Genomic DNA, 27631 nt, shown 5'->3' on the forward strand with positions numbered 1-27631 from the left:
ACAGGGTTTCACCGTGTTAGCCAGGATGGTCTCGATCTCCTGACCTCGTGATCCGCCTGCCTCGGCCTCCCAAAGTGCTGGGATTACAGGCGTGAGCCACTGCGCCCGGCCTCCACTGATCTTTTATATGAGTGAAGTGATCATGTATTAAAATAACAAACGATGCTAAGAAAGTCCAGTTTCTGGACTACTGTGAGAACTAATTTAGCAGTCCTTGCACAATAAATTCAGCACTGTGGCAAATTTATAAACAATAAATGTTTGACATCTCCTGTGCCTTTTTTTTTTTTTTTTGCAATTTTATTAAGAGTACCCAGAAAACCTTTCAAGGTTTCAGTAGATCTGTTCAATCTTGCCAGAATCAAGGTAACACAGTAGAAGAAATTAGAGCCTTATCAGTCAAGACATAACTGCTAGAGCCTCAGGGACACCGATGTGGACACAAGTCAACAAACAGCATACAATAATGTGCCAAGATCTTCACCAGATCTGTAAGATGCACTCATAAAACTTCTTTTGAAGAACTTAAAAATATTTTTAGTAAAAAACCAGCACTACAAATTTATAAAGTGATTCTATCCAAATTGGCTTTTTATTTATTAATAATAAAGTCTACTGACACATACTGCTTGCAAATAGTATAGACACAAAAATTATAAAAATAAACCAGTAGATATTTAGGGCAGATGCAAAAATTTGCACATTAGGTCATTATAAACTAGATATATTAAGCAAAAAAAGCAAGGTGCAAACCAGCAAGTATGATATATTACCAATTGTGTTTTTAAAAGGAGAAAGACAGATACTTTTACATATGCATAGACAATATCTGGAAGAATACTTAAGAAAATGCTATCAGTGGTTGCCTAAAGAACTGGGTGGATCAGGGAGTGGGCAGGAAACTCACTTTCACTGAATATCCTTTGGTACTATTAAAAATTTTTTTTAAATCACATTTATGTACAAATTTGTTTAAACATTTTGACTAGAGGTTATATTTAAGACTAAGCCCCTGGCCAGGCATAGTGGCTCACCCCTGATCCCAGCACTTTGGGAGGCCGAGGCAGGATCACTTGAGGTCAGGAATTCAAGACCAGCCTGGCCAACATGGTGAAACCCCATCTCTGCTAAAAATTCAAAAACTAGCCAGGCGTGGTGGCGTGTGCCTGTAGTCCCAGCTCAGGAGGCTGAGGCACGAGAATCACTTGAACCCAGGAGGCGGAGGCTGCTGTAAGCTTAGATCACGCCACTGCACTCTAGACTGGATGACAATACAATTCCATCTAAAAAAAAAAAAAAAAAAAAAAAAAGACTAAGCCCATGGACTTAACGTAAAATTACTTTTAAAAAAAATGATTAAAAAAAAAAAAAAGATAAGGTCTTGCTCTGCACCCAGACTGGAGTGCAGTGGCACAATCATAGTTCACTGTAATCTTGAACCCCTGGGCTCAAGCGATCCTCCTGCCTCAGCCTCCACAGCAGCTAGGACTATAGGCATGGGCCACCATGCCCGGATGATTTTTTAAATTTTTTGTAGAGACAAGGTCTCACTATGTTGCCCAGGCTGTTCTTAAACTCCTGGGCTCCAGAGATCCTCCTGCCTTGGCCTCCCAAAGTGTTGTGATTACAGGCATAAGCCATTATGCCTGGCCAAAATTACTTCATTATATGCCACAAGAAAAATTATTTAAAAATTCCAAGGATTTTTGGAAATATTTTCATGAAAGAGGTTTACAAGATAAGAAATGAGTGAGAAATGCTGACATAGTACATATTTTATTGCAGTGATATTTTCAGGAAGAACTTCATTTCCAAGTGTCAAATATTTCAGGGAGTATGTGATGACTGTAAGCTGACAACAGTAGCCAAGGTGAGCCTTTTTTCTTTCCTAAGAAAAAAGTCTCACGCAAATATTCAGGAGGCTTGAAATCATCACTTTAAGAAAAAAACTGAAATATCTTACAGTGAGTTTTAGGTCTACTTGACAGAGGAATCAAGATTAATTTACAGCCAGCCATTAATATGCTACTCACCTGCATGTTATTCAAGAAAAGAAAAATATGTCAATATACAAGAATAATGAAATGTTTTATTTTTTGTTGTCTTGAAAACAATTACTAAAATGTAATTCAGGATTTTATTTCTCTAGCCTGGCTTCTCACTGGTATCATGAAGGTCATGGCACAGACAATAACTGTTCCAAATATATGACGTATTGTTCCTGTGCTTTCTAGGCTGGGTAGATACCCTATATACTCTGTTTTTCCCATTATCCCAACTGAATAGTATTATAATATATTCCCTCCCCTGCCCCCACCAAGTACATAGCCTCAATCCAAAAGGAGAAAGCTGGATCACTCACCTCTTCCCAATCTACACCTTTTAAGTTGTTTTAGAAACAATAAGAGATGACCTGCCCTCTCCATTACACTCGTTGGTTCTGACACACAGAATAGCAAACAAAGCCAATTTACATGATGCCCATGTCTTTATACTTCCACACTCTGGAACAAACACACTTGCAAACAATCAGCTCGGGGAGTGTTAAAAGGCCCTCAAAAAATTCAGAATATCTCTAAGTATAAAATAATTCAAAAACATCCAGTTCCAAATAGTCCCTGAGCACACTGTTCATTCCAGCAAGAAGTCTCCAGAGAGGTAATGAATGAAAGGCACATTTTCTCCAACTTGAGGACCGCTGCATAGTACTAGACGGTACCAGCCAGGCTGATCAAAAAGTTCTAATTGAGGACATCCCCCCCTTCCCAAATTTAAATCTTGTATGCTGGAAAAATAATTTAATGTCAGATGTAAACACAACACTTTCAACTAGAGGAGTGGCAGCTGGGGTACAACCCTTCCATGGGAGATTCAAGAATAAAGGAAAGCTTCAAGCCTCCTCTTCTTCCTTTTCCAAGAAATCAGTCAATGTTCCATTATCAACAGGAATTAATAAATACTCTACTCCATCAGTTCCCTGAAAGATTTAAGAATACCTGTACGTTAGTCATTCATAAGAGGTATATGAACTCTTCTATTGTAGAAGCTAAAGAAAAAATGAATTTATTTCTTTGATGTAATTTTTAAATATATAAGTATAAAAAGGCAAAAGGGCACACAGTCATATATACTTAAATATATGGAGTTATAGTTAAACAGCCTTATAGTGGAAAAGACAACTAACTAGAGGGTGGGTAGGTGGGTATTTATTTTTTTCATTGTGCTTTAGATCATTCTTCACCTTCCTGCCCTGTTTAGAATCTAACACTATTGATGTCTGTGTCCTTTCTTCCTCCTTTCAACAAGAACCTTCCCTGTTGGCTTTTAAATATTTAATACATTCAAATGTGTCCAATTTTTCAGTAACCCTCACTACACACCTTCATTCCTCTCCATCTATCACATTATCTCTGCACTTCTCCAAGCAAGTTGGCTATGATGGCAGTCTCCATTTCCACACTTCTCATTCAACACAGTTCAACTGAGCTACTGTTCCCATTATCACATCGTTTGCTTAGACCATCAGGAATTTTATATTCCTAAATCTCACAGATATTTTCAGTCTTAATCTTTTTGGCCTCTCAGCAGCATCTGACACTGCTGACTATTTTCTCTGCACTAAAACATGCTTCTCTTGGCTTCTGTGACATCACATCCTGGTTTTCTTCCTAGTTCTCTGGCTGTTTCTCTCACCTCTGCAGGCTTATCCTTTACTTTTGTTAAATGTCAGACTTCTGGCCTTATCTCCTAGCTCTCTATTCTCACTAAATGTCCTCCCTTTAGGTAGTACCCCCAATGCCTGGTTTCAGTTATAATCTAAATATATAAGAATCATAATCTTCTCTCTCCAACCCAGATCTTTTCTCTGGTTTCTTGTCCTAGGTATCCAACTGCATAGTTGACATTTCCATTTGGAAATCTCAAAGGAACCTCAAACAGAGTTGTCTAAACTAATTAAGATCATGAACTCATCATCTGTCTCCCTAAAATGTCACTCTTTCAGTGTGTGTGTTTTGTTCTTTTTGAAATAGGGTTTCACTCTGTTGCCCAGGCTGGAGTGTGGTGGCACAATCATGGCTTACTGCAGCCTTCACCTCCCAGGCTCAAGTGATCCTCCCACCTCAGCCTCCTGGGCAGCTGGGACTACAGGTACAGCTGCGTGCCACCAAACCAGCTCTTTTTTTTTTTTTTTTTCTTTCATAGACAGGATCTCCTGTGTTGCCAGGCTGGTCTCGAACTCCTGGGCTCAAATGATCTACCCACCTCGGCCTCCCAAAGTGCTGGGATCACAGGCGTGAGCCACCACGCCTGGCCTCCTAGTCTTCCTTTAGATCTCAGCTCAGTGGTCTCTTCTGATATCTATCCATAATTAGGTCAAATCCACCTATTTAAATAAACTCTTTCAGAACTATGTACCTTCTAATCATAGGACTTCCTTACAGTTAAAATGTTATGTGTGCGATTACTTGACTAATGTCCATGTCCCCCATTAGACTTTAAGCTCCATAAGAAAAGCAATCAGGTTTTTGCTTACTACTGTATCCTAATACTTAGTGCAATATCTATGTAGTTAGTACTCAATAAATACAGACCAAATTAATGAATGAGCAAGAGGGAAAAAACAAAAGAACAGAATTATTTGACTCACCATGTTTCTAATTGCCTATTACTCTGGACTAGAACATGTGAGTTTTCTGCTCTGCTCTGAAGCAGGGTACTTCTACCATGGCTCTTTCTACAGACTCAAATGGCACATCCCCTAAATGAATCTCTGTGACTCAACATGGAACATCAGTTTCAAAATCAGGTCTAAGTCAAAGGTATACGTGTCCTTAAGTAAATGATATGGACTATTCCTGGCATACAATGCTACAATAGTGGAGTCTTACCTTCTTTGTTCTTATAAGCTTGTGGTCCCTAAATTCAGTTAACTGGGCCCGGAGTGTCAGATCACTATTGACGAGGAATGCCTCCCGACACTGCTGGTAAAAATCTTGAAAAGAAAGGCCTGGCAAGTTCAAAAGGATATGAACATAAGTCAGCACTTAAGACATGACCCAATATACAAACACCCATACAAAAGAACAGAATAAAAGTGCTATTTGCATGTTATCCCAGAGCAGTGAACAAGTATTGATAGGACTTTTAAAGAAGGAACAAGTAAGTCATGAGAGCAGAACGATTATTAAAATGTTTGTTGAAATCATTTTTGCCAAAGGGGAAGAAAATCTCCTAAGATGCCTAGAATATGAAAAATATGTACTTGGCAGATACACATCCATAGTTAGCACAGAAAATTTTAAAAGTAAGCTGGGTTTGTCTTTCAATTTGTGTTGGCAAACACCTTGCTCAGCAGTGGATCTGTAGAGCTGCTTGAAAATTTGCTATGTGGCAGACATACCCATCATGAGTGACCACTTACTCACTGCTGTGAAAAACTGCACTGCCGTCATTAAATTCCAGAGACAGGAAATGTACAGGGTAAAACAAAAATTACACAATTGAATGTCATAAATATTGGATACCAATGTAAGAAGGGTTATCCTGGTTGTCCAGCTGGTACTTTATTAGTAGCCTGAAAATTCCCCTAAAAAAAAAAAACAAAACAGGAATTTAAATCCAAAAATGTTAACATCAAAAGGTAACAACTAATAGTAAAATACACAAAGAAAATGTCAAGTACTTGGCCTATCTGCATTATCTTCTGTTCCTCCAAGGAATATCATATCCTTGCCTACTTAAACAGAAAGCTTTCTAATTTCTTTTTTTTTTTTTTTTTTTTTGAGACGGAGTCTTGCTCTGTTGCCCAGGCTGGAATGCAGTGGCGTGATCTTGGCTCACTGCAAGCTCTGCCTCCCAGGTTCACGCCATTCTCCTGCCTCAGCCTCCCAAGTAGCTGGGACTACAGGTGCCCACCACCACGCCTGGCTAAATTTTTTGTATTTTTAGTAGAGACGGGGTTTCACCGTGTTAGCCAGGATGGTCTCGATCTCCTGATCTCGTGATCCGCCCGCCTCAGCCTCCCAAAGTGCTGGGATTACAGGCGTGAGCCACTGTACCCGGCCTGCTTTTTTATTTCTTCTAAAGAAAAATATAGGCTGAGTGTGGTGCCTCACACCTATAATCTCACCCCTTTGGGAGACTGAGGTGGGAGGACTGCTTGAGCCCAGGAGTTTGAGACCACCCTGGGCAATATAGTGAGACTCTCTCTCTATAAAAAATTAAAAAATTAGCCAGGCATACTGGTATGCGCCTCTGGTCTCAGCTACTTGGGAGGCTGAGGTGCAAAGATCACTTGAGCCTGGGAGCTTGAGGCTGTACTTGAGTGACAGACACCCTGTCTCAAAAAAATAAAATATGAAAGTATTTTTTCTTACTTTTTAGGTTAGTGTTGGTAGAAAAGCTGGAATACAGAATAAAATCTAAAGAGAAAAATATAAATCCCATATCCATTAACACTTGGTGTTGAGATCATACTGGGTATGCTGTTATCTCCAATCTTTGTGCAATGAGGAGGGTGGAAATAACATAAATTCACACATTTACATACTGCATATACCACTTTATACCTTGCTTCTTCACTTTTTGATTCTTCCCACGTCTTTTTTTTTTTTTTTTTTTGAGACAGAGTTTCGCTCTTGTTGCCCAGGCTGGAGTGCAATGGTGCGATCTTGGCTCACCGCAACCTCTGTCTCCCGGGTTCAAGCGATTTTCCTGCCTCAGCCTCCGAGTAGCTGGGATTACAGGCATGTGCCACCACCCCAGCTAATTTTGTATTTTTAGTAGAGACGGGGTTTCGCCATGTTGGTCAGGCTGGTCTTGAACTCCCGACCTCAGGTGATCCACCCGCCTCGGCCTGATTTTTCCCATGTCTTTAAAACTTCTCCTAAACAAGTTTTTCTTTTCTTTTTTTTTTTTGCCACATGTAAGAAGAACTTAAGGAAGTTTTAACAGCTGCTTATCTACCATGTACCATAAACTTACCATTTCCCTATTGGTTTGGATGTTTACATTATTTCTAAGTTTAGATTAAAAATAACTCTTAATGGATGACTGGATACAGAAAAAATAATTCAGCACTAAATAAAACTGTACATATTTCTTCCTATTTTGAATTATTCCATGGAAGAGTGAACCAAGTAGAATTATGGGGTTAGAAGCAGTATTACACCAACTAAGACTCCCATCAGTCCTTGGGTATGCCAAAAATTCAAAACTTATATGAATTTTCATTGTTATGCAGGTCCAGAAAACAATTACTATAATCATATTTTGGATCATCTCAATGAACACTTTTTTTTTTTTTTGAGACAGAATCTCGCTGTTGCCCAGGTTGGAGTGCAGTGGTGCGATCTTGGCTCACTGCAACCTTGGCCTCCCAGGTTCAAGCGATTTTCATGCCTCAGACTCCTGAGTAGTTGCGATTACAGGTGGACACCACTACGCCCAGCTAATTTTTTATATTTTTAGTAGACACGAGGTTTTACCATGTTGGCCAGGCTGGTCCTGAACTCCTGGCATCAAGTGATCTGCCCACTTCAGCCTCCCAAAGTGCTAGGATTATAGGAGTGAGCCACCACATCCGGCCCTCAATGACTACTTTTTAACTAGGTACTACTACTAACTCCAGAGCTGAATTTTGGTTAAAATTTTTATTCAATCACATACCAAGTAAAGTCTAAATGATACTAGAGTTTGCAGAATCAAGCAAAATTTCAAAATAGTTTAAATAAGAAAATGTTGAGGCTAGCACACAGACATTTAGGCATGCCAAACTAAAAAATACTTGCATTAGACTGGGCATGGTGGCTCATGCCTGTAATCCCAGCACTTTGGGAGGTCAAGGTGGGTGGATCACTTGAGGTCAAGAGTTCAAGACCAGCCTGCCCAACATGGTGAAACTCCATCTCTACTAAAAATACAAAAATTAGCCAGGTGTGGTGGTGCATGCCTCTAGTCCCAGCTATTTGTGGGATGCTGAGGCATGAAAATTCCTTAAACCCCAGAAAGGGAGGTTGCAGTGAGCCGAGATCTTGCCACTGCACTCCAGCCTTGGCGACACCATGAGTCTCCATCTCAAAAAAAAAAAAAACTTGCATCAGCGTAGCCAGTGCCATATTTAACGTTTTGAGTTCTCACACTGCATGGACCCTCAACTTTACACACAGCAACTTCCAACAGTCCTTCAGCAGTTAAGGACTTTTATTATTAGTAATAACAAAACAGAATGAAGACTTTGTCCCCAATTCCATCAAAAAATTTCATTAGATAACCATTTAATGCCTATTTCAATTTTTTTATTTTATTTTTTTATTTTTTGAGACGGAGTCTCGCTCTGTCGCCCAGGCTGGAGTGCAGTGGTGCGATCTCGGCTCACCGCAAGCTCCACCTCCCAGGTTCACGCCATTCTCCTGCCTCTGCCTCCTGAGCAGCTGGGACCTCGGGTGCCCGCCACCACGCCCGGCTAATTTTTTAGTAGAGATGGGATTTCACCATGTTAGCCAGGATGGTCTTGATCTCCTGACCTCGTGACCCGCCCGCCTTGGCCTCACAAAGTGCTGGGATTACAGGCATGAGCCACTGTGCCCAGCTTTTTTTTTTTTTTTTTGAGACAGAGTCTCACTCTGTTGCACAGGCTGGAGTGCAGTGGTGTGATCTTAGCTCAGTGCAACCTTTACCTCCTGGGTTCAAGCGATTCTCCCTCCTCAGCCTCCCAAGTAGTTGGGATTACACGCATACACCACCATGCCCAGCTGATTTTTTAATTTTTAGTAGAGATGCGGTTTCACCATGTTGGCCAGGCTGGTCTCGAACTCCTGACCTCAAACGATCTGCCTGCTTCAGCCTCTCAAAGTGCTGAGATTACAAGCATGAGCCACTGCGCCCAGTCTGCATATTTCAATATTAATGCAAGGCTTTATTTTTACTTTTTGTAGAGATGGGGTCTACGTTGCCCAGGTTCGTCTCAAACTCCTGGCCTCATGCAATCTTCCCTCCTCAGGCTCCCAAAGTAGTAGAATTATAGGGGTGAGCCACTATGCCTGGCCGAGTTGAATGCTAATCTCATCTTCAGTGTTCAAATCAGCTTTACAGAGTAACAACATTCATTAAAATTAGCATTTGAGGGTTAACATTTGAGTCTTGTGGTGATGGTACAGCTGAGTGTATACATGGAGGTGGCAGTCATACAAGGCTACAAGTGACAAAACTGCACAGAACTTACACACACACACACACGAGTGCAGCATGTATAATAGTGAAATCCAAATATGGATGGGATTATAACAATGTCAATTTCTTGGTTCTGATACTGTACTGTGTTTATATGAGATGGTGGTGGTTGGTGGAAGTTGGTGCTTTGGGAGGAGGGTACATGAGACTTCCTTGCATGTATTTTTGTAGCTTCTTCTGAATCTATAATCATCTCACAACAACAAGTTAATCCCTCCACCACAAACACACAGGTAAAAGAAAAATAAATAGAAAATAAATTGCTAGGGCGGGTTAAAAAAAAAAAGATATCCCCAAAGTCCCTGTGTACACTATCCTCTATCTATTCCCCTTTATTCTTCTCCAGGGTTGGTACCTAATTATTTTTTTATTATTTTTAGTACCTAAAAAGACCTAATTCCATGCACATTTTAAACTTTTATTCATACTGATATATTCATACTGATATATATTTTTTATATGGTTTTATTTCTACAACAAACATCTGTTCAGTTCAGCATTTGTCCTAAACGAAAATATCTGGGTTGGACAATATATATCGTCACACTACTAACATCCCATATAAGTCAAAATCCTGGCTGCCAATGCTGCTTCTAAACCAAGAATGCAGCTGTGCTGTGGCTTCAACTCTGCTCACTGATTTATCATTCTGTTGCATTGAGATGTTTGTATTTTGAGCCAGGGTATTTATTTTTAAATTCTGTCTATTATGCTGTGTGTTTGGAACAAGAGGGGATGAAAGGAAAGAGTGAGAAGTATTATGCCATCTTGACCACAAGTGTCCCTTCGTTGCTCTTTAAAAACAAAAAAAGAAATTGTCTCTGCTAGACTTGCTTGTTCCCTCTTTTTTTTCTTTTTTCTTCTTTCTTTTTTTTTTTTTTGAGACAGAGGCTCACTCTGTCACCCAGGCTGGAGTGCAGTGGCGTGATCTTGGCTTACTGCAACCTCCGCCTCCTGGGTTCAAGCGATTCTCCCACTTCAGCCTCCCAAGTAGCTGGGATTACAGGTGTGTGCCACCAAGTCCGGCTAATTTTTGTGTTTTTAGTAGAGACAGGGTTTCAGCATGTTGACCAGGCTAGTCTTGAACTCCTGACTTCAAGTGATCCACCCGCTTCCGCCTCCCAAAGTGCTGGGATTACAGGTGTGAGCTACCACACCCAGCCGACTGTTTATTCTTTAGGAAACTAAATTTTCTTTCAAATTTAAAACAAAAAAATTCATTTACATTTTGACTAATTTATAGATCTAATACCTGTTTTTCTGGAGACAGGGTCTTGCTCTATCACCCAGGCTGGAGTGCAGTGGCGCAATCTCGGCTCCCTTCAGCCTCCTCAGCTGAGACTATGGGTGTACACCACCACACTCAATTAATTTTTAAAATTTTTTGTAGAGATGTAGTCTCCCTATGTTGCCCAGGCTGGTCTCAAGGTCCCAGCTGGAGCAATCCTCCTGCCTTAGCTTCGCATAGTGTTGGGATTACAGGCTTGAGCCACTGTGCCTGGCAAGTCTAACACATTTCTAACTTGGAAAGAATTGCTACTCTTATAATATTTAATCTATCCACCCAAGAACACAATATTTCTTTTCATCTATCCAGCTCTTAATTATCTATTCTCAGCAAGGTTTGTTATTTTTCAACACTTCATCTTGTTAAATATAATTCTATAATTTTATGCTTTTGTCAGGGGGTAAAGTTTGTTACTAAAAGCTTCTTTCAACAGGCTAATTATGCAATTTCTTTCTTTATTATTTTTTTGAGACAGAGCTTGCTCTGTCACGCAGGCTGGAGTGCAGTGGTGCAATCTCAGCTCACTGCAACCTCTGCCTCCTGGGTTCAAGCAATTCTCCGGCCTCAGCCTCTTGAGTAGCTGAGACTACAGGTGCATGCCACCACACCTGGCTAATTTTTGTATTTTTGGTAGAGATGGGGTTTCCCCATGTCGGCCAGGCTGGTCTCGAACTCCTGACCTCAAGTGACCCACCTGCCTTGGCCTCCCAAAGTGCTGGTATTACAGGTGTAGGCCACTGCGTCCGGCTAATTATGCAATTTATTTTTTGCTGGCTTATGCTATAACCAGCTTGCATTTATTAATTCAGATATGCCTCTAGGTTAGGCTGCTGTAAGGGCTTGACTGGAGACATTATACAGTGATGTTTAAGAGCATGAGTTTTGGAGCTGGCATATCTGGATCAAAGTCTTTGTGCCACTGACTATCCACCTTAGTTAGGATCAAATGAGGTAATGCATATAAAGTACTCACTGTTTGGATCAGAATGTTCAATATGTAATGAAAAATAACCATAAAATTTAAGTAAAAGTCATGAAAAGTCTGCTTTTTCTCCATTATGACCAGTCAGGTGCTCATATTCAGAAATATCAAAATATATTAAGAAATAAAAAGTTGGTATTCTCGCTTTATTACTGGGCAATTTGATAGACTACTGTTGACTTGTCTGCCTACTCCATAATCCAGTACTGGTAACTATTATTACTATAATTTCACTTAATCCTTCAACTAACTAGGGACTTCAATATCCCCATTAAAACCTAGTAGTACATATCTTAAAATGTATAGTTTTTAAAAAAGAAATATGGTTTTCATCCTTACCTTGCATTAGGGGTAAGGCTTCGTAAGACATGAGTAAGGGAGCTAAGTGGCAGGGATCCAGACTGCTTTACCAGAAGAGAGTTCTCATAGGAGGTTTCTTCAGTATAAGGACTATATGTAGTAGTTTCATACCAGAGCCAGTTAAAAAGACTCTGCTTTGCATGATCCCACACTAGCACATGATCAAAGAAAACAAGAATTACAAATTATTTTCATATTGTCATGTTACTAGATTCCACTTTACAAAAGAATGAGAAAGGATTAAATAAAAATGAAACCCCAAGTTTTTCATTTTTGCCACTTCCATATCTAAATCAGTAACTCACAATCTAATTTCTTTTTCAACCAACATCTGAACCTTTATTTTCAATTAAGCATAAATTAAAATCTTAGCACTACCAATGCATTCTTTTTAAAAAATTAGTAATGTTTTAACATTTTCTTCTACAGGATTATCAGAAAGTCTATAAATTAAGTTCATAAAATAAATGTTGCAATATTACAAGAAGAGAAAGAAACCAAAATAGTAGTTGGGTCTTTTCCCTCCATTTAACTTTAGACTAAAACATCCTCATTTAGTATCTGAATTTTTATTTCCAAAAATTATGTTCTAAATTAGATTGAGAACACCTTTTTGGCAACCTGTGTTTTTAAACATGTAAAAGGGGAAAAAGCATACTAAAAACAGTAAAAATTTTCTGATTTACATTAATAGAATTTGTCTTGTAAGACTGATATCTCTAGAAGGAAAAATAGTAACAGTTAACTTACTGAGAGGAGCATTGAGGTGGTCAATGGATGCTATAAGGTAAATGTTATGCAAAGATGACAACTGACCAATGATTTGCTGGCTCTTCTCTCCTCTCAACATCTGGCTATCCAAATTGTGGATGAGAAGGAAGAGTTCTAAAGAAGAATCTAAAAAGAAAAGAAATCCAATTATTATTATTTTTAGAGGGTCTCACACTGTTGCCTAGGCTAGAGTGCAGTGGTACAATCATAGCTCACTGCAGCCTCCAACTCCTGGGCTCAAGCAATCCTCCCACCTCAGCCTCTCGATTACCTGGAACTACAGGCACACACTACCATGCCTGGCTAATTGTTTTTTTGGTAGAGACGGGGGTCTCACTAAGTTGCCCAGGTTGGTCTTGAACTCCTGGACTCAACTTGGCCTCCCAAAGTGCTAGGATCACAGACGTGAACCACCATGTCCAGCTGCAATTATTATTTTTAGTGATATTTCAGTGATTATTTCCTCTACCACACACAATGCCTAGGTATTAAAAAATATATTAAAGTAGTATAGGATAAAATAGTGATTGCTTAGGGGTATGTAATTTATTTGAGAAGATATGTCATTTACTCATAAAATAGACAAGACATGATTAGCACTGAAGTCAGGCCCTACAGAAAGCAGCTTTTTGTTTTGTTTTGTTTTTTAAGACAAGTTCTGGCTCTGTTATCCAGGCTAGAGTACAGTGGCGTGATCTCAGCTCACTGCAACCCTGACATCCAGGGCTCAAGCCATCCTTCCACCTCAGCCTCCCGAGTAGCTGGGACTATAGGCGTGTACCACCATACCTAGCTGATTTTTATATTTTTTGTAGAGATGGGGTTTCACCATGTTGCCCAGGCTGGTCTGAAACTCGTGAGCTCAAGTGATCTGCCCGCCTCGGCCTCCCAAAGTGGTGGGATTACATGTGTGAGCCACCATGCCCAGCCTAAAGAAAGCAGCTTTAATAAGGCATGGGAAATAGGCAAGATGTATACAATAGATTGGAGGTGAATCTGTGCATGTTTTATTACAATGTGGGAGTGGAGGGATACCAAAAAAACTAAAGGAGTTCTCAGAAAGCATTATATATAATGCTCTCAGAGATTATATAGAAAACCTGGATTATCACAAAAGCCAAAGGAGACCAAAAAAGGGGTGGGTGGGGGGTGGGGGTTAGGATACTGCTCAAGGCATCAGGAAGTTCAGATAAATTATAAAAGTCAGTGAAGGAGGAATTTAGAGGATGGAGCTGTTGACACTATCAAATACAGCAGAGATCAAGATAAAGGATGAGCCAAGGTCACTGGGTTTGGTAAGAAGAAAGTTACAGGTGATCAAGCATACAGTTCTGATAGCACAGAGGAAAGACATTAGAATGAAATAGGTTAAAAAAAAAAATAGAAGGCAGGACATGTCTTCAAAAATACTGAAACTGTATGAAAACAGAAAAATAAAATAGTGTGAAAGGGCAGCAGAATCAGGTAACTTTTATTTTTAATGTATATTTAAAAGCCACAGGTATTGATAAGTCTCTCTGGAGACTTGGCATACGTGATAGAGTATAAGTCTTTCAGAGAGTGAGTAAATTTCTCTTCTACTCGGGGGTAGATGGGTAAGAGAGACAATATAGGGACAAAGATTCTGAGATGACACATTGTGAAAATCCCAGGTTCCCTGAAATCTAGACGTCATCATATTTAACAGTATCAAAACCAAAAACACCCAAAACCAAACGTATGTATACACACAGACGCACACAAATATAAAGTGACTTAGGCATCTATTTTAATGAGCATACAAACAATACTGGGTTCTTACAAGGATCTGTGGTAAGGGAATAAAAAGCAATGCTTCTGTTATTCTTTAAGTAGGAGAACTTATGTTGAAAACTAAAGACAATACAGAAAAACAAGCCAAAATTATTATAGGAATAAATATTGCAGCAATTGATTTTTAATTAAATAATAAGGTTGAAAGAACTGAAAACAAACCAAACAGATTTGTTTGTCTTATAATAACCTGCTAGTAATTCACTATATGCCCACATAATCAATGAATAAGATATGTTCACATATGCAGTAGTTTTAGGGTTCTGGGAAATATATACTTGACTCTCATTATATTAAGTTCTATGCTGCTGCAAATCCTGAATTATTGAATACTGAACCACTGTTCCCAGAGGAAATACAGGGTTAGGTTCAATATATAACTTTGTTTTATGTGTGTTTCTGTTTAAAGGCAATTTTATTTTTATTTATTTACTCTTTTTGGAGACGGAGTCTCGCTCTGTTGCCCAGGCTGGAGTGCAGTGATGTGATCCTGGCTCACTGCAACCTCCAACTCCCAGGTTCAAGCAATTCTCCTGTCTCAGCCTCCAGACTAGCTGGGATTACAGGTGCGCACCACCAGGACCGGCTAATTTTTTGTATTTTTTGTCGAGACAGGGTTTCACCATGTTGCCCAGGCTGGTCTCAAACTCCTAACCTCAAGTGATCCACCTGCCTCGGCCTCCCAAAGTGCTGGGATTACAGGTGTGAGCCACCGCACCCGGCTTAAGGGCAACTTTATTTTTAATATACACTGTTGGTCTATTAACACGGAACTCACAGTCAACACTATAACTCATAACTGAAGGAAGTTTATGTACACAGGTATTTTTTCCCCAAGGCACATCACAGCCTTCTTGTGCTTGGGAACACTAGATAGCATTTTAACACTATGCTTGCGGGCCATTTTAAACAGCCAAATCACCAACACAAAAGCAGAAAAATGTGAAAAACGTAGCACTGAACAGACTGCGTAAAGGATGCTTGTTTATAGTATGAGAGTTGAAACAAGAAGGCAAAGCATTGCCTTGTTTGACCTCTGCTTAGAATATGTACATTGGGCAATGCAAACTTTTTGCCACTCTGTGCCATGTTTCACTTTGCAAAAGTGCCAAGAATATTGATTTTGGGATTATAAATAAATGTTAGCAAGCAGGTAAATTTGCTATTATAGAATTTGTGAATAATGAGAATCAACTCTACCTGTTTTCAAATGTGTAGAGTTGGTATAAAAATGTATATTGTCTGGCTGGGCTCATGCCTGTAATCCCAGCACTTTGGAAGGCCCAGGCAGGAGTATCCCTTGAGGCCTAGGAGTTTGAGACCAGCCTGGGCAACACAGTGAGACTCCATCTGTACAAAAAATTTTAAGAATAGCCAGGCAGGTGATGTGTGCCTGTAGTCCCAGCTAATGGGGAGGCTGAGTTGGGTGGATCACTTGGGCCCAGGAGGTTTAGGATGTAGTGAGCTGTGTTTGTGCCACTGGACTCCAGCCTGGGTGAGAGAGCAAGACTGTGTTAAAAAAAAAAAGTATACGGTCCATTTCTATAAAGAACTGTGGATAAAATGGGTGTAGGAGTGTGAAAGGAAATTTGGGACAGAAAGCTTTTCAGGTTGGAAACAAAATGAAGACAAAACTAAAGAACATGCTAGAATATTGACAAGATAAAAGTACTACGGAAACAGAGCTAAGATTATTGTCAGTATCAAAAAAATTATCCATCAAAGCAGTTAGGCATTCTCAATTACTTCTCTTAATTCTTAATTTAGTCATTACTAAATGGCAATTAACTGTCAGAGACTATATAATACTATTTCCAATTTTCTGACATACTCACATAACCAAAACATTCAAACCAAAAGAATCAGAGATCTTAGTATATAAAATTATCCCAATGTAATGATATGTACACAGAATAAAGAAATAATGTTTTATTTATTTATTTATTTTTAGATAGAGTCTCACTCTATCACCCAGGCTGGAGTGCAGTGGTATGATCTTGGCTCACTGCAATCTCTGCCTCCCGGGCTCAAGCAATTCTCCTACCTCAGCCTCCCAAGTAGCTGGGACTACAGGCATGTGCCACCACGCCTGGCTAATTTTTTTGTATTTTTGTAGAGATGGTGTTTCACCATATTGGCCAGGCTGGTCTCGAACTCCTGACCTCAGGTGACCCACTGAGCTCGGCCTCCCAAAGTGCTGGGATTACAGGCGTCAGCCACTGCGCCCAGCCAAGAAATAATGTTTTATAAAAACATTAAACAATATAAAAATATCAGACAAACTTGTACCACTCAAGTGGAGGCACTTTACACAAGCAAAACAAAACCTGAAAATTATTCTGAAATAAATTCGCCGGGCTTGGTGGTGCACGCCTGTAATCCCAGCTACTTGAGAGGCTGAGGCAGGAGAATTGCTTGAACCCGGGAGGCGGAGGTTGCAGTGAGCCAAAATCGCGCCACTGCACTTTTGGAGTGTTTTATAAACAGAAACAGGCTTTTGGATATACAAACTTAAGAAAGTGGGACTAACATTTTTCTTTCCTGTTAAGTTCACAGAAAAAGTTCATAGAAAAAGGACAAACTTTTTTAGAGCACCAAGATAAATGCCATTATTAAAATAATCTTTTTGGGCCAGGTGTGGTGGCTCACACCTATAATCTCAGCCCTTTGGGAGGCCAAGGCAGGAGGACTGCTTGAGCCCAGAAGTTCAAGACTATCCTGGGCAACATAGCGAGACCTCATCTCTACAAATAATAAAAAATTAGCCGGGCACAATGGCACACACCTGTGATCTGAGCTACCTGAGAGGCTGAAGTGGGAGAATTGCTTGAGCCCAGAAGGTCAAGGCTGCAGTGAGCCATGATTGCGCCACTGCACTCCAGGCTGGGCAACAGAGAGACTGTCTCAAAAATAATAATAATAATAATAATAATAATAATATCGTATGTATATAAATACATGAATAAGTAGAAGTATATGCTTAACTTTACTCTAAAACTACAGAGCATCTACTTCATGTTACCTTCTTTAAATTTGTTTACTATCCAGTTTAGCTGATCCAGTATACTGCGGAAAGTACCCATATGATCGAGGACTTCTTCTGTTATAGAATTCAGGACCTATATCATGAATGTGGAAGAGGTACCACATTAATTACAATTTATTGTCATATACAACTAGAAAATCAAACGTTTTTTTATAAATTAAAAATGAATTTGGATTTCCCAAAAGTTTAAAAAATAACTTTTAAAAATTCTACTGGTACTTGAGTATATCTAATTCATTGTTTTTTGCCTAAGTTGTGGCTAAAAGAAAACAGAAAAGAATAGCAAAGATGTACAGGTAATAGGTAATATAAGAGGGCAGCAAAAACAAATGAAAAAGCTCCCAAGAACATGAGAAACATTAGAAAACTACAGTTCTATAAAAGGAAACAGGACACAAACACTATAGACACTTTAAAAGGAATACTATATGGCTCAATATCCAGCACCCAAAAGATTTCATGTTCAAATGATGAAGAGATATTAAGCATTTGAAATAAAAATGATCTATGATAAATGTATTGTTAAACTACAGTCTTCACATCACATCCTGTTGCATTTTAAAGCATTTTCACAGCATGTAGTTTTTGCCTAATAAAGCATTTTCATAGTTCATAACAAAACTGAAGACCCCATAATTCCCTCCTTCAGAAGTACCACTGATACTCAGTATAGTAAACAAAGCTAACATTTTCCTAAGTTTTAATACATGTCAGTTACAATGTAGGTCATTCAAAGATGGTTTCAAAGCTAGATTCTTGAGTCCAAACACATGGTATTAAGCACTATACAATCCTACTACCGTGAAGGCTAAAACAAAAATTCTTTAATACTCCATCCTCATTTATGTGGGGGCATGAATTGGCAGAGGATATAATGTTTTTCCCTTTAACATTTTTGAAACTTACTGATTTCACACTGATTCCAGGAAAGAAGCCATTGATGACAACGTGAATGGAATCTTGCAGCATAGTGGTTCGAAACCTTTCTAGTAAATCTCTCTTAGAACCCAAACCATAAAGCACAATGTTGAACCCAAGGCTGTTAGGAAAGACAGTATTCATGAAATTAAACTTCAATACCTCTTATTGCCAATTTTATTATCAACCAGTTTCCTTAAATTCAGTTTATAAAAAATACAGGAAAGGGGTAGGCACACAGGCTCAAGCCTGTAATCCCCGAATTTTGGGAAGGCAAATGCAAAAAAGTTTTTCATGTATGTATATATATATGTATCTTTTTTTTTTTGAGACAGAGTCACTCTGTCACCCAGACTGGAGTCCAGTGGCACTCTTGGCTCACTGCAACCTCAGCCTCCCAGGTTCAAGCAACTCTTCAGCGTCAGTCTCCCAAGAAGCTGGGGCTACAGCTGTGCACCACCACACCTGGCTAATTTTTATATTTTTACTAGAGATGGGCTTTTGCCATGTTGCCCAGGCTGGTCTTGAACACCTGGGCTCAAGTAATCCACCCGCCTTGGCCCCCAAAATTGCTGGGACTACAGGTGTGAGCCATCATGTCTAGCCAAAAATATTTTTATTTAAAAAAAGAAATTAGGTCGGGTGTGGTGGCTCACACCTGTAATCCCAGCACTTTGGGAGGCCGAGGTGGGCAGATCACGAGGTCAGGAGATCGAGACCACAGTGAAACCCTGTCTCTACTAAAAATACAAAAAAAAAAAAAAAAAAAAAAAATTAGCTGGGTGCAGTGGCGAGTGCCTGTAGTCCCAGCTACTCGGGAGGCTGAGGCAGGAGAATGGCGTGAACACGGAAGGTGGAGCTTGCAGTGAGCCGAGATCCCGCCACTGCACTCCACCCAGGGCAACACAGCAAGACAGTGTCTGTAAAAAAAATTAACTAATTAATAATAATTTTTTTTTTCACTCTGTCGCCCAGGCTGGAGTGTAGTGGCACCATCATAGCTCACTGCAACCTCCGCCTCCTGGGTTCAAGCGATTCTCCTGCCTCCCGAGCAGCTGGATTACAGGCGCCCGCCACCATGCCCGGCTAATTTTTATATTTTTAGTAGAGACGGGGTTTCACCATGTTGGTCTCGAACTCTTGACCTCAGGTGATGTGCCTGCCTTAGCCTCTCAAAGTGCTGGGATTACAGGCATGAGCCACCGTGCAAGGCCAGGAATCAATGTTTAGTGATTCAGCCATCCCAGTTCTTCCTCTTCCTTCCTAAAAAAAAAAGTATTCTTTTTAAAAATTATTATTGGCCAGGCATGATGGCTCACGCCTGTAATCCCAGCACTTTGGGAGGTCGAGGCAGGCAGATCACTTGAGGCCAGGAATTCGAGACCAGCCTGGCCAACATGGTGAAATCCTGTCTCTACTAAAAATACAAAAATTGGCTGGGCATGGTGGCAGGTGCCTGTAATCCCAGCTACTTGGGAGGCTGAGGCAGGAGAATTGCTTGAACCTGGGAGGTGGAGGTTGCAGAGAGCTGAGATCACATCACTACATTCCAGCCTGGGCAACAGAGTAAGACTCCATCTTAAATAAACAAATAAATATTTATTCCAAACCCATACAAGGTAAAGGCACAATTTTATTATCTGTATACCAAGCTTCTAGTTCTAATTTGTTCAGTAGCTTCACTGTAGCTTCTATTACTTTTCAGATGACAGATGACTGGAGGCAAGGGAGACCATTGCCAATAAAAGCCCTAAAAAGGCCAGGCGCGGTGGCTCACGCCTGTAATCCCAGCACTTTGGGAGGCCGAGGCGGGTGGATCACGAGGTCAGGAGATCGAGACCATCTTGGCTAACATGGTGAAATCCTGTCTCTACTAAAAATACAAAAAAATTAGCTGGGCGTGGTGGCAGGCACCTGTAGTCCCAGCTACTCAGGAGGCTGAGGCAGGAGAATGGGGAGGTGGAGCTTGCAGTGAGCCGAGATTGCACCACTGCACTTCAGCCTGGGCAACAGAGCGAGACTCTGTCTCAAAAAAAAAAAAAAAAAAAAAAAAAGTCCTAAAAAGTTTTATAGGCTGAAGCAGAGTTGAAACTGATACAAATTGAAAAGAGGTCAAGTAACAAAGGCCTTGTTAAGTCATACTAAACCATTAATTCACTCATTCCAAGGAGAATGAGCATTTATTTATTTATTTTGAGATGGAGTCCTGCTCTGTCACCCAGGCTGGAGTGCAGTGGTGCGATTTTGGCTCACTGCAACCTCCGCCTCCCGCGTTCAAGCAATTCTCCTGCCTCACCCTCCCAAGTAGCTGGGATTACAGGCATGCACCACCAAGCCCATCTAACTTTATATTTTTAGTAGAGACTGGATTTCACTATGTTGGTCAGGCTGGTCTTGAACTCCTGACCTCAGGTGATCCACCCACCTTGGCCTCCCAAAGTGTGGAATTACAGACGTAAGCCACCGTGCCCAGCCAAGAATGAGCATTTAAAAGTAACTAATGAGGGATTAACAGAAAGGTTTTAAGTAGGAAAGTAACATGTTCATTTCAGAAAGATCACATTGGCTATATTTGGGGAATGGATAGGAAGGAACAAAACTGTGGAAGATTAACTTAGCTGTCATGGAGAAAAATGTTAAAATGTCAAGAACTTTATAGAAAGTCAAACCAGTAAGAGTTGGAGACTGATTAGATGTGGAGAGTGAGGAAAAGAATACTTAAGAATGACTCAGGGCTGGGCGCTGTGGCTCACACCTGTAATCCCAGCAGTTTTGGAAGCCAAGGCAGAGAATTGCTTGTGCCCAGGGGTTTGAGACCAGCCTAGGCAAGATGGTGAGACCTCATCTCTACACAATAAAAATTAAAAAAAATTAGCCCAGGCATGGTGGCGCACATCTATGGACCCAGCTATTTGGGAAGCTGAGGTGGGAGGATTGCTTGAACCCAGGAGGCTGGGGCTCCTTGAGCTGTATTCACACCATTCTGGGTGACAGAGTAAGACTGTCTCTTAAAAAGAAAAGAAAAGAAAAAAAAAAGAATGACTCAGTTTTCTGCCATAGGCAACTACACAAATGGAGTGACTAACATTCAGTCATTCACTCTGCTGGATAGCAGGGGCAGGTGGGAACAGTGGATTTCAGATGAGTTTAATTTTATGTATGTTGAATTATTTACAGGACATCCAAGTATAAACTTCTAATATACTTTCAGATATCCAGGTCTGCTACTGAGAGTGAGGTATGGGTTGGAGGTTAACAGTTACATGAGTCATTCATATACAGAAAACAACTGAAGCCACAAGAGTGAATGAGACCACCCAGAACACCAAGCACTAGAGGTCAAGCTAAAGTCCAACTCCGTGATTGTTTACAAAGGTCAAGCAGAAACAGTATTTATGTGATGCTCTCTGGCAATGCAGGATAACCTAGAAATGGAAGAACAGAAAAGAGGTAACCTCCAAAGGTAGAGATTACCAAGGTCAAAGCAGCAGAAATAAAGAGGCAAGGAATTCAGAGAGCTAGCAATTCCAATAAACTTGCTGACTATAAGGTCTAATCTGAAAAGCAAAGAAAATTAAGTTATCTAAGTTGACACACTGGGAGAAAAAAATGATGGGCTGGGGATGGGATTAGAATGAAGAGCTTACAAATTTATAATGCATAGATCCATAAATAGTTATTGAGAGAAGCCGAGGTTCTTGCAGGCAAGTTAATCATTCCCTTCCTAGCATAACTTTTTTTTTTTTTTTTTTTTTTTTAAAGACAGAGTCTCTCAAACCCCTGGGCTCAAGCAATCCTCCTGCCTTGGCCTCCCAAAGCACTGGGATTATGGGAGGCCAAGTGCCTGGTCCATGGCTCTACCTTCTTATTTACCTCAGTGACAATGTAACTGTGAGTGTGCATGTATATTCACATTAGTGTACATTTTAAGCACTTCCTTATGTTCAAGTCTTTTTAACTGCAAGGATAAAAGTAATTATCATAAAAAGAAAGTATTATGTTTTGATTTCAATCATTCTTCTAGGTGTTTTAATGGAAATTTAAAATTTAATCTGAGGTGTGTGAAAATAATAACAGTGAAAAAATATTCTAGGAAATAATGTTAAAATACTAAAATAATGCTTATAGAACAAATCTGTTCATAAAATTCTGAAAGTCTGTAGTACACATACATAAGATTAAAGTAAATATTATCCTTTCATTTAAAGAACTATGCTGTGGAAAACTTTATAATTTTTTTTTCTAATTGTTATATTTATTAATCTTGACAAAGGAAATATTCAAGTTTTTTAAACCAATAACATAATTCTAAGAAATGCTATTTATCTTATCAATGGCTGTCAAGTCTGATAAACACAAATTTCTTAAAAACTGTAGAATTTCTGGGAAGAGTCATACAATAAAGTGACATTTCTATATCTGAGTCATAATGTCTATTTTTACATTTATTTTTATATATGACTAAATATCTCAAACTCACTGTAAAAAGAAAAATGTTAACTTACTTTAACATAAAGATTCATGTAAATATTATTCTTTATTTAACAAGGGTTTGTAATGATAATACTTACTGTAATTGCAGCATCCATTTATGAAATAATTTTTCATACTGTTGATTTAGTTGTTTAAGTTCGGCAGAAAAGGAAGGGGAAACCTTGCTCAATAAGTTACGCAAAGTTTGCTTTAAAAAAAAGGAGGAGGGGAAAAAAGTCATTCTCAAACCACAGACAGCAAATCAATCCAAACAATTTCCTTAGAAGTAGAGCTTAGAAGAAGCCAATCCAATTGGAATATTACTTTAATCTGGTTTGGCAATGAGTATATCAACCGATAAACAAAATTCTTAAAAAATAATTTTTTTGTTTTCTTAAAATTGTTAACATTCTTTTTAGTAATAACAGTAAAGAATTTGGTAAGTTTTGTCCAGAACCACTTAAATGATTATAAACTCCAAGAATAGGCTTTACTTTCTCAGAAAACATTAAAGGTTCTTTATAATTTACTTACTATTATCATTAGTAAAATAAACCTATATCACTGCTCCTCTTCCAAAAGCTGTTTCTAACAAATCCTTTATCTTTGGTAAGTATTGCAAATTTTTAAAAACAATAATATAAATAAACTGACGAAAGTGCATTGCCCTGTACCCCAAACTTGGAAATTCATGCTGATGAATCAGAGATCATTTTTTGAAATGAAAACTCTAGCAAAAAGCTACACATGGGTCTTCACTTTGGCACTACCATGTTTTCATGATTCCACCACCTTTCAAGTAAATTATTTAAATACTGAAGATTAGAGTTGCGATAAATATTCCAGGTACTCTGGCTTGTACAGTGTTTATTTAGTCACAGTTAAAGCAAACAGAACTACCTTTAAGTAAAATTGTTAAGTAGGTAGTTAAAAAAGAACAACTCTCTTATCTCTTCTGAGTTCAGAGCCCTGAAAAAGCAGAGAAAGCACTAATCTTTTCCAGCAGTCATTTACACTAGATTATCTGAGCATATTCACACTTGAGTGTGAACGCTAGAATGTTATCTCATGTATGTACTTTCATTTCAAACTTTTTTTTTTTTTTTTTTTTGAGACAGAGTCTCGCTCTGTCACCCAGCCTGGAGTGCGGTGGCACAATCTCAGCTCACTGCAAACTCCACCTCCCAGGTTCAAGTGATTCTCCTGCCTCAGCCTCCTGAGTAGCTGGGATTACAGGCGCGTGCCACCACGCCTGGCTAATTTTTGTAGTTTTAGTAGAGACGGGGTTTCACCATGTTGGGCAGGCCGCTCTCAAACTCCTGACCTCGTGATCCTCCTGCCTTGGCCTCCCAAAGTGCTGGTATTACAGGTGTGAGCCTCCATGCCCAGCCTCATTTCAAACTTTAATTAATATTCATGGAAAACTGCACTTTCGACCCCAATATCCAGCTGTACTAGAATGAAGCAGAACTGGCAATCTAGTTTTGAGCCTGGGCTGTAAGAGATTGTGTGTTTTCCCACTTTTCCTCTTATGCCTCTGCCACTGTCATGAGGATAACATGCCTCAGCTAGCCTGCTGGTCCAACGAGGAAGAGAAACATGGAGCAAATCCTAGATCAGCCAACTTCTGACTGACTTGCAGACATGAAAAATAAATGCTTATTGTCACATGCTACTGAAGATTGTATTGGTTAGCTATGCTATGTTTATGACCAATGAAAGGCTTTCGTCTCCCTCACTGACAGGTGTTTCTTTCATCCTCCTAGAGATCTTTTTGCCTCTAAGTCTGATGAAGTCCTATTGTGAGCCTAGAGTCATGTGTCCTTCTCCCATATTGCTTATATTCTCTGATCCGAGTCTCAATACCAATGAGCCAGGACTTAGATTATCAATTGCAATTACTACTGACAAAGATTTTCTCACTCAGATGGTTCTGTCTCCTCTCATTGAGACGTAAAACCCCAGCAAGTATAACTGTATGGTATTTTTTTTTTTTTTTTTGTAAAATGAGCTACTGGAACCACAGTACATAGTAATCTTGTTACCTTACCACACTGGGCAGGTTTTCCATAATATCCTCAAGTAGAATATCCTCTACTTTTTGCAAAGTTTTTAACTGAGAGAAAGTCAGGTTGCAGTTGCTGTTTTATGACCAGTGTGAGATTTAGTGAATACATATAGGTTAAATGAATAACAGAGATAAACAGTAAATGGATATCAAGGAACTATGACCCTGATGATTATCATAGATCCTGAAGAAATAATAAATGAGTAAGAGGGGAAAAATGCATAATTACAATCTGTCTAATCCAGTAAATTATTTATTTATTTATTTAAATTTTAGTAACAACGAGGTCTCCCTATGTTGCCCAGGCTGGTCTCAAACTCCTGTGTTCACGTAATCCTCCTCCCTTGGCCTCCCAAGGTGCTGAGATTACAGGTATGAGCCAGGTGTGCCCGGCCTATTTACTATTTATATAATAAAAGAAGTAATAATCACATTAACTTGTGTTTCATTTGATCAGGACAATAATTCTACCTGTTTATACTTTTCAAATCTGTTGCTTACGTAGCATATTTTTCAGGACAGAGTAAAAAAAATTTAGAAGTAACATTCCTTGCAACATACCTGATCCAGTTTAGCTCTCTTTAGCTTCTGCAGTGTTCTATCAGAGGTTAAAACTTTTGAACTGCTGTGAGCTTCAAAATATTCTTCTACTAAGTCACTCTGAAAGTGAACAGAGTAGTCAGTCCTTAGTAGCTTCAGATATCTGTCTCATATAAAAATTAGACAGTAATATTAATGTAAAATAGGACACGTGAAATTCTTTACTTGGTAGTATTTTCTTTTTAAAGCAACAGTACCAGTTAAGGACCAAGCATATTTAATTTCAGTAATAAAACTGAGTAATTACTAGGATCATATAAGTTAAAGAAATGACTAGGTGAAGTAGTAGTCTGTTCCTAAAAATGATTCCTAAGTTACAATATGTAATTTCCATTTAGACTAAAAAAAGAGAGATGGTTTTATATATCAAGATCTTTGTTTCTCCTCAAGTAAGTCTTTTTTTTTTTTCCTTTCTTTATTGAGGAAGGGTCTCACTCTGTCACCCAGGCTGCAGTGTAGCGGTGCAAATACAGCTCACTGTACCCCCAACCTCCTGGGCACAAAGGATCCTCCCACCTCAGCCTTCCAAGTAGCTGGGACTACAGGCATGCACCACTACACCTGACTAATTTTTTAAATTGGTTGTTGGTTTTTTTTTTTTTTTTTTTTTTGCAGACACAGGGTCTTATTATGTTATCCAGGCTGGTTTCGAACTCCTGGCCTCAAGCAATCTTCCCACCTTGCCCTCCCAAAGTGTTGGGATAACAGGCATGAGCCACCATGCCTGGCCTCAAATAGTCTTAGCAAATCCTTTAATATTAGTATAGCTGAAGTACTGTGAAAATGAGGAGGAAATCAACTGCAAGGTAACAAAAGAAAAAAAAGAAACCCACAAACAAATAAAAAAACTGGCCTACTATTCCAGTCAAGCGGAATTTTCTTCTCACACTATTTGTTCTTCTGATTTTGGGCAGGACTAAACTCTAGGGTGGTAAGGAAGGGACAGAAAGCTATTTAAGCAGTAGGCTCCTCAATTGCTCTGAACCTTTAGACAGAGCACCAGGATAATTAGCCTTTTCTAAAACCAAGGTGCCTGCAATGTTCTTCCAAATGACTCAACATGGGTCCCTAGCCACATCATTCATTACACTGACCTGAATACATTGACAATGGTACAAAAACAAGATACACTGAGAACTCATGCCTCCAATTGTCCAATCAATATTTACTTAAAAGTTCATTTTTTATTTTTGTTATTTTTTATTCTAATCCCATAGCTTATTTAAAAATTTATTTATTTATTTTTGAGACGGAGTTTCATTCTTATTGCCCAGGCTAGAGTGCAATGGCATGATCTCGGCTCACTACAGCCTCTGCCTCCTGGGTTCCAGCAATTCTCCTGCTTCAGCTTCCCGGGTAGCTGGGATTACAGGCACACAACACCACACCTGGTTAATTTTTGTGTTTTCAGTAGAGACAGGGTTTCACCATGTTGGCCAGGCTGGTCTCGAACTCCTGACCTCAGGTGATCCACCCGCCTTGGCCTCCCAAAGTGCTGGGATTACAGGCATGAGCCACTGTGCCCAGCCTAAAAAGTTCATTTTTATACAATGGAATTGAGATGTCACTTTTAGCATATACTATTTAGCATATACTATGGTATTAATTCATGAATATGTAGACAGGCCAGAAAAGCCCAGAAGTAGAAACAAATATATGTGGGAATTTATGTGGAAGGCTGAGAAAATATAGAAAAGTGATGAAAAAATATTATTTTGAAAGATGTGGATCTCTTAGGGTAGCCTATCTTTGAAATATTACACAATTTTTCTTTAAGGTTAAAGTCTCTCTCTTCACTTACTGTTTTATCTCTTTTCATTCTCTTAGAAGGTGTTTCTTTGCAAACAGGAGTTGAAACTACTCTATTCTGAGCTTGAATCTTTTGGCTGAATATGACTGCATTAGTGTCCTCTTCATGTTCCTGTGCAACCCCTTCATCATCCTCTGAGTTGGAAGCAGAATATTCGCTTTCACTGTCAGAATGAGACCTTGGAACTGTGGGGGGAAAAATAGCAATTCGGACAATTTCATGGTTTGACAAGAGAGGCATTGTGGGGTACAGCAAAGAGTGGGGGCTCTGTA

The 27631-nt window shown here is 39.4% G+C and overlaps 1 protein-coding gene across 19 annotated transcripts in view; it reads right to left on the reverse strand.

Moving 5' to 3' along the window:
- Window positions 1–1760: 1760 nt before the first annotated feature.
- The window catches only part of ORC2 (origin recognition complex subunit 2), a 53967-nt gene continuing 28096 nt past the window's right edge, over window positions 1761–27631 (reverse strand). For 11 of the 19 annotated variants that reach the window (XM_054680065.2, XM_516023.9, XM_024354716.3 and 8 more), the window contains 10 exons: window positions 27351–27544; window positions 25511–25609; window positions 22980–23089; window positions 18397–18529; window positions 17467–17563; window positions 12612–12758; window positions 11841–12012; window positions 5526–5587; window positions 4890–5008; window positions 1761–2977 (listed from right to left, as the gene is read on the reverse strand). In XM_054680065.2, coding sequence (XP_054536040.1) covers window positions 2891–2977; window positions 4890–5008; window positions 5526–5587; window positions 11841–12012; window positions 12612–12758; window positions 17467–17563; window positions 18397–18529; window positions 22980–23089; window positions 25511–25609; window positions 27351–27544 — 1220 coding nt within the window. In that variant the 3' untranslated portion in view covers window positions 1761–2890. Of the gene's footprint in view, window positions 2978–4889; window positions 5009–5422; window positions 5588–11840; window positions 12013–12611; window positions 12759–17466; window positions 17564–18396; window positions 18530–22979; window positions 23090–25510; window positions 25610–27350; window positions 27545–27631 lie in introns of all 19 variants that reach the window. The other 8 variants (XR_008546856.2, XR_010150185.1, XR_008546855.2 and 5 more) reach the window with 2 other exon arrangements.

The sequence above is a fragment of the Pan troglodytes genome, chromosome 13, assembly GCF_028858775.2.
Source record: "Pan troglodytes isolate AG18354 chromosome 13, NHGRI_mPanTro3-v2.0_pri, whole genome shotgun sequence".
NCBI lineage: Eukaryota > Metazoa > Chordata > Mammalia > Primates > Hominidae > Pan > Pan troglodytes.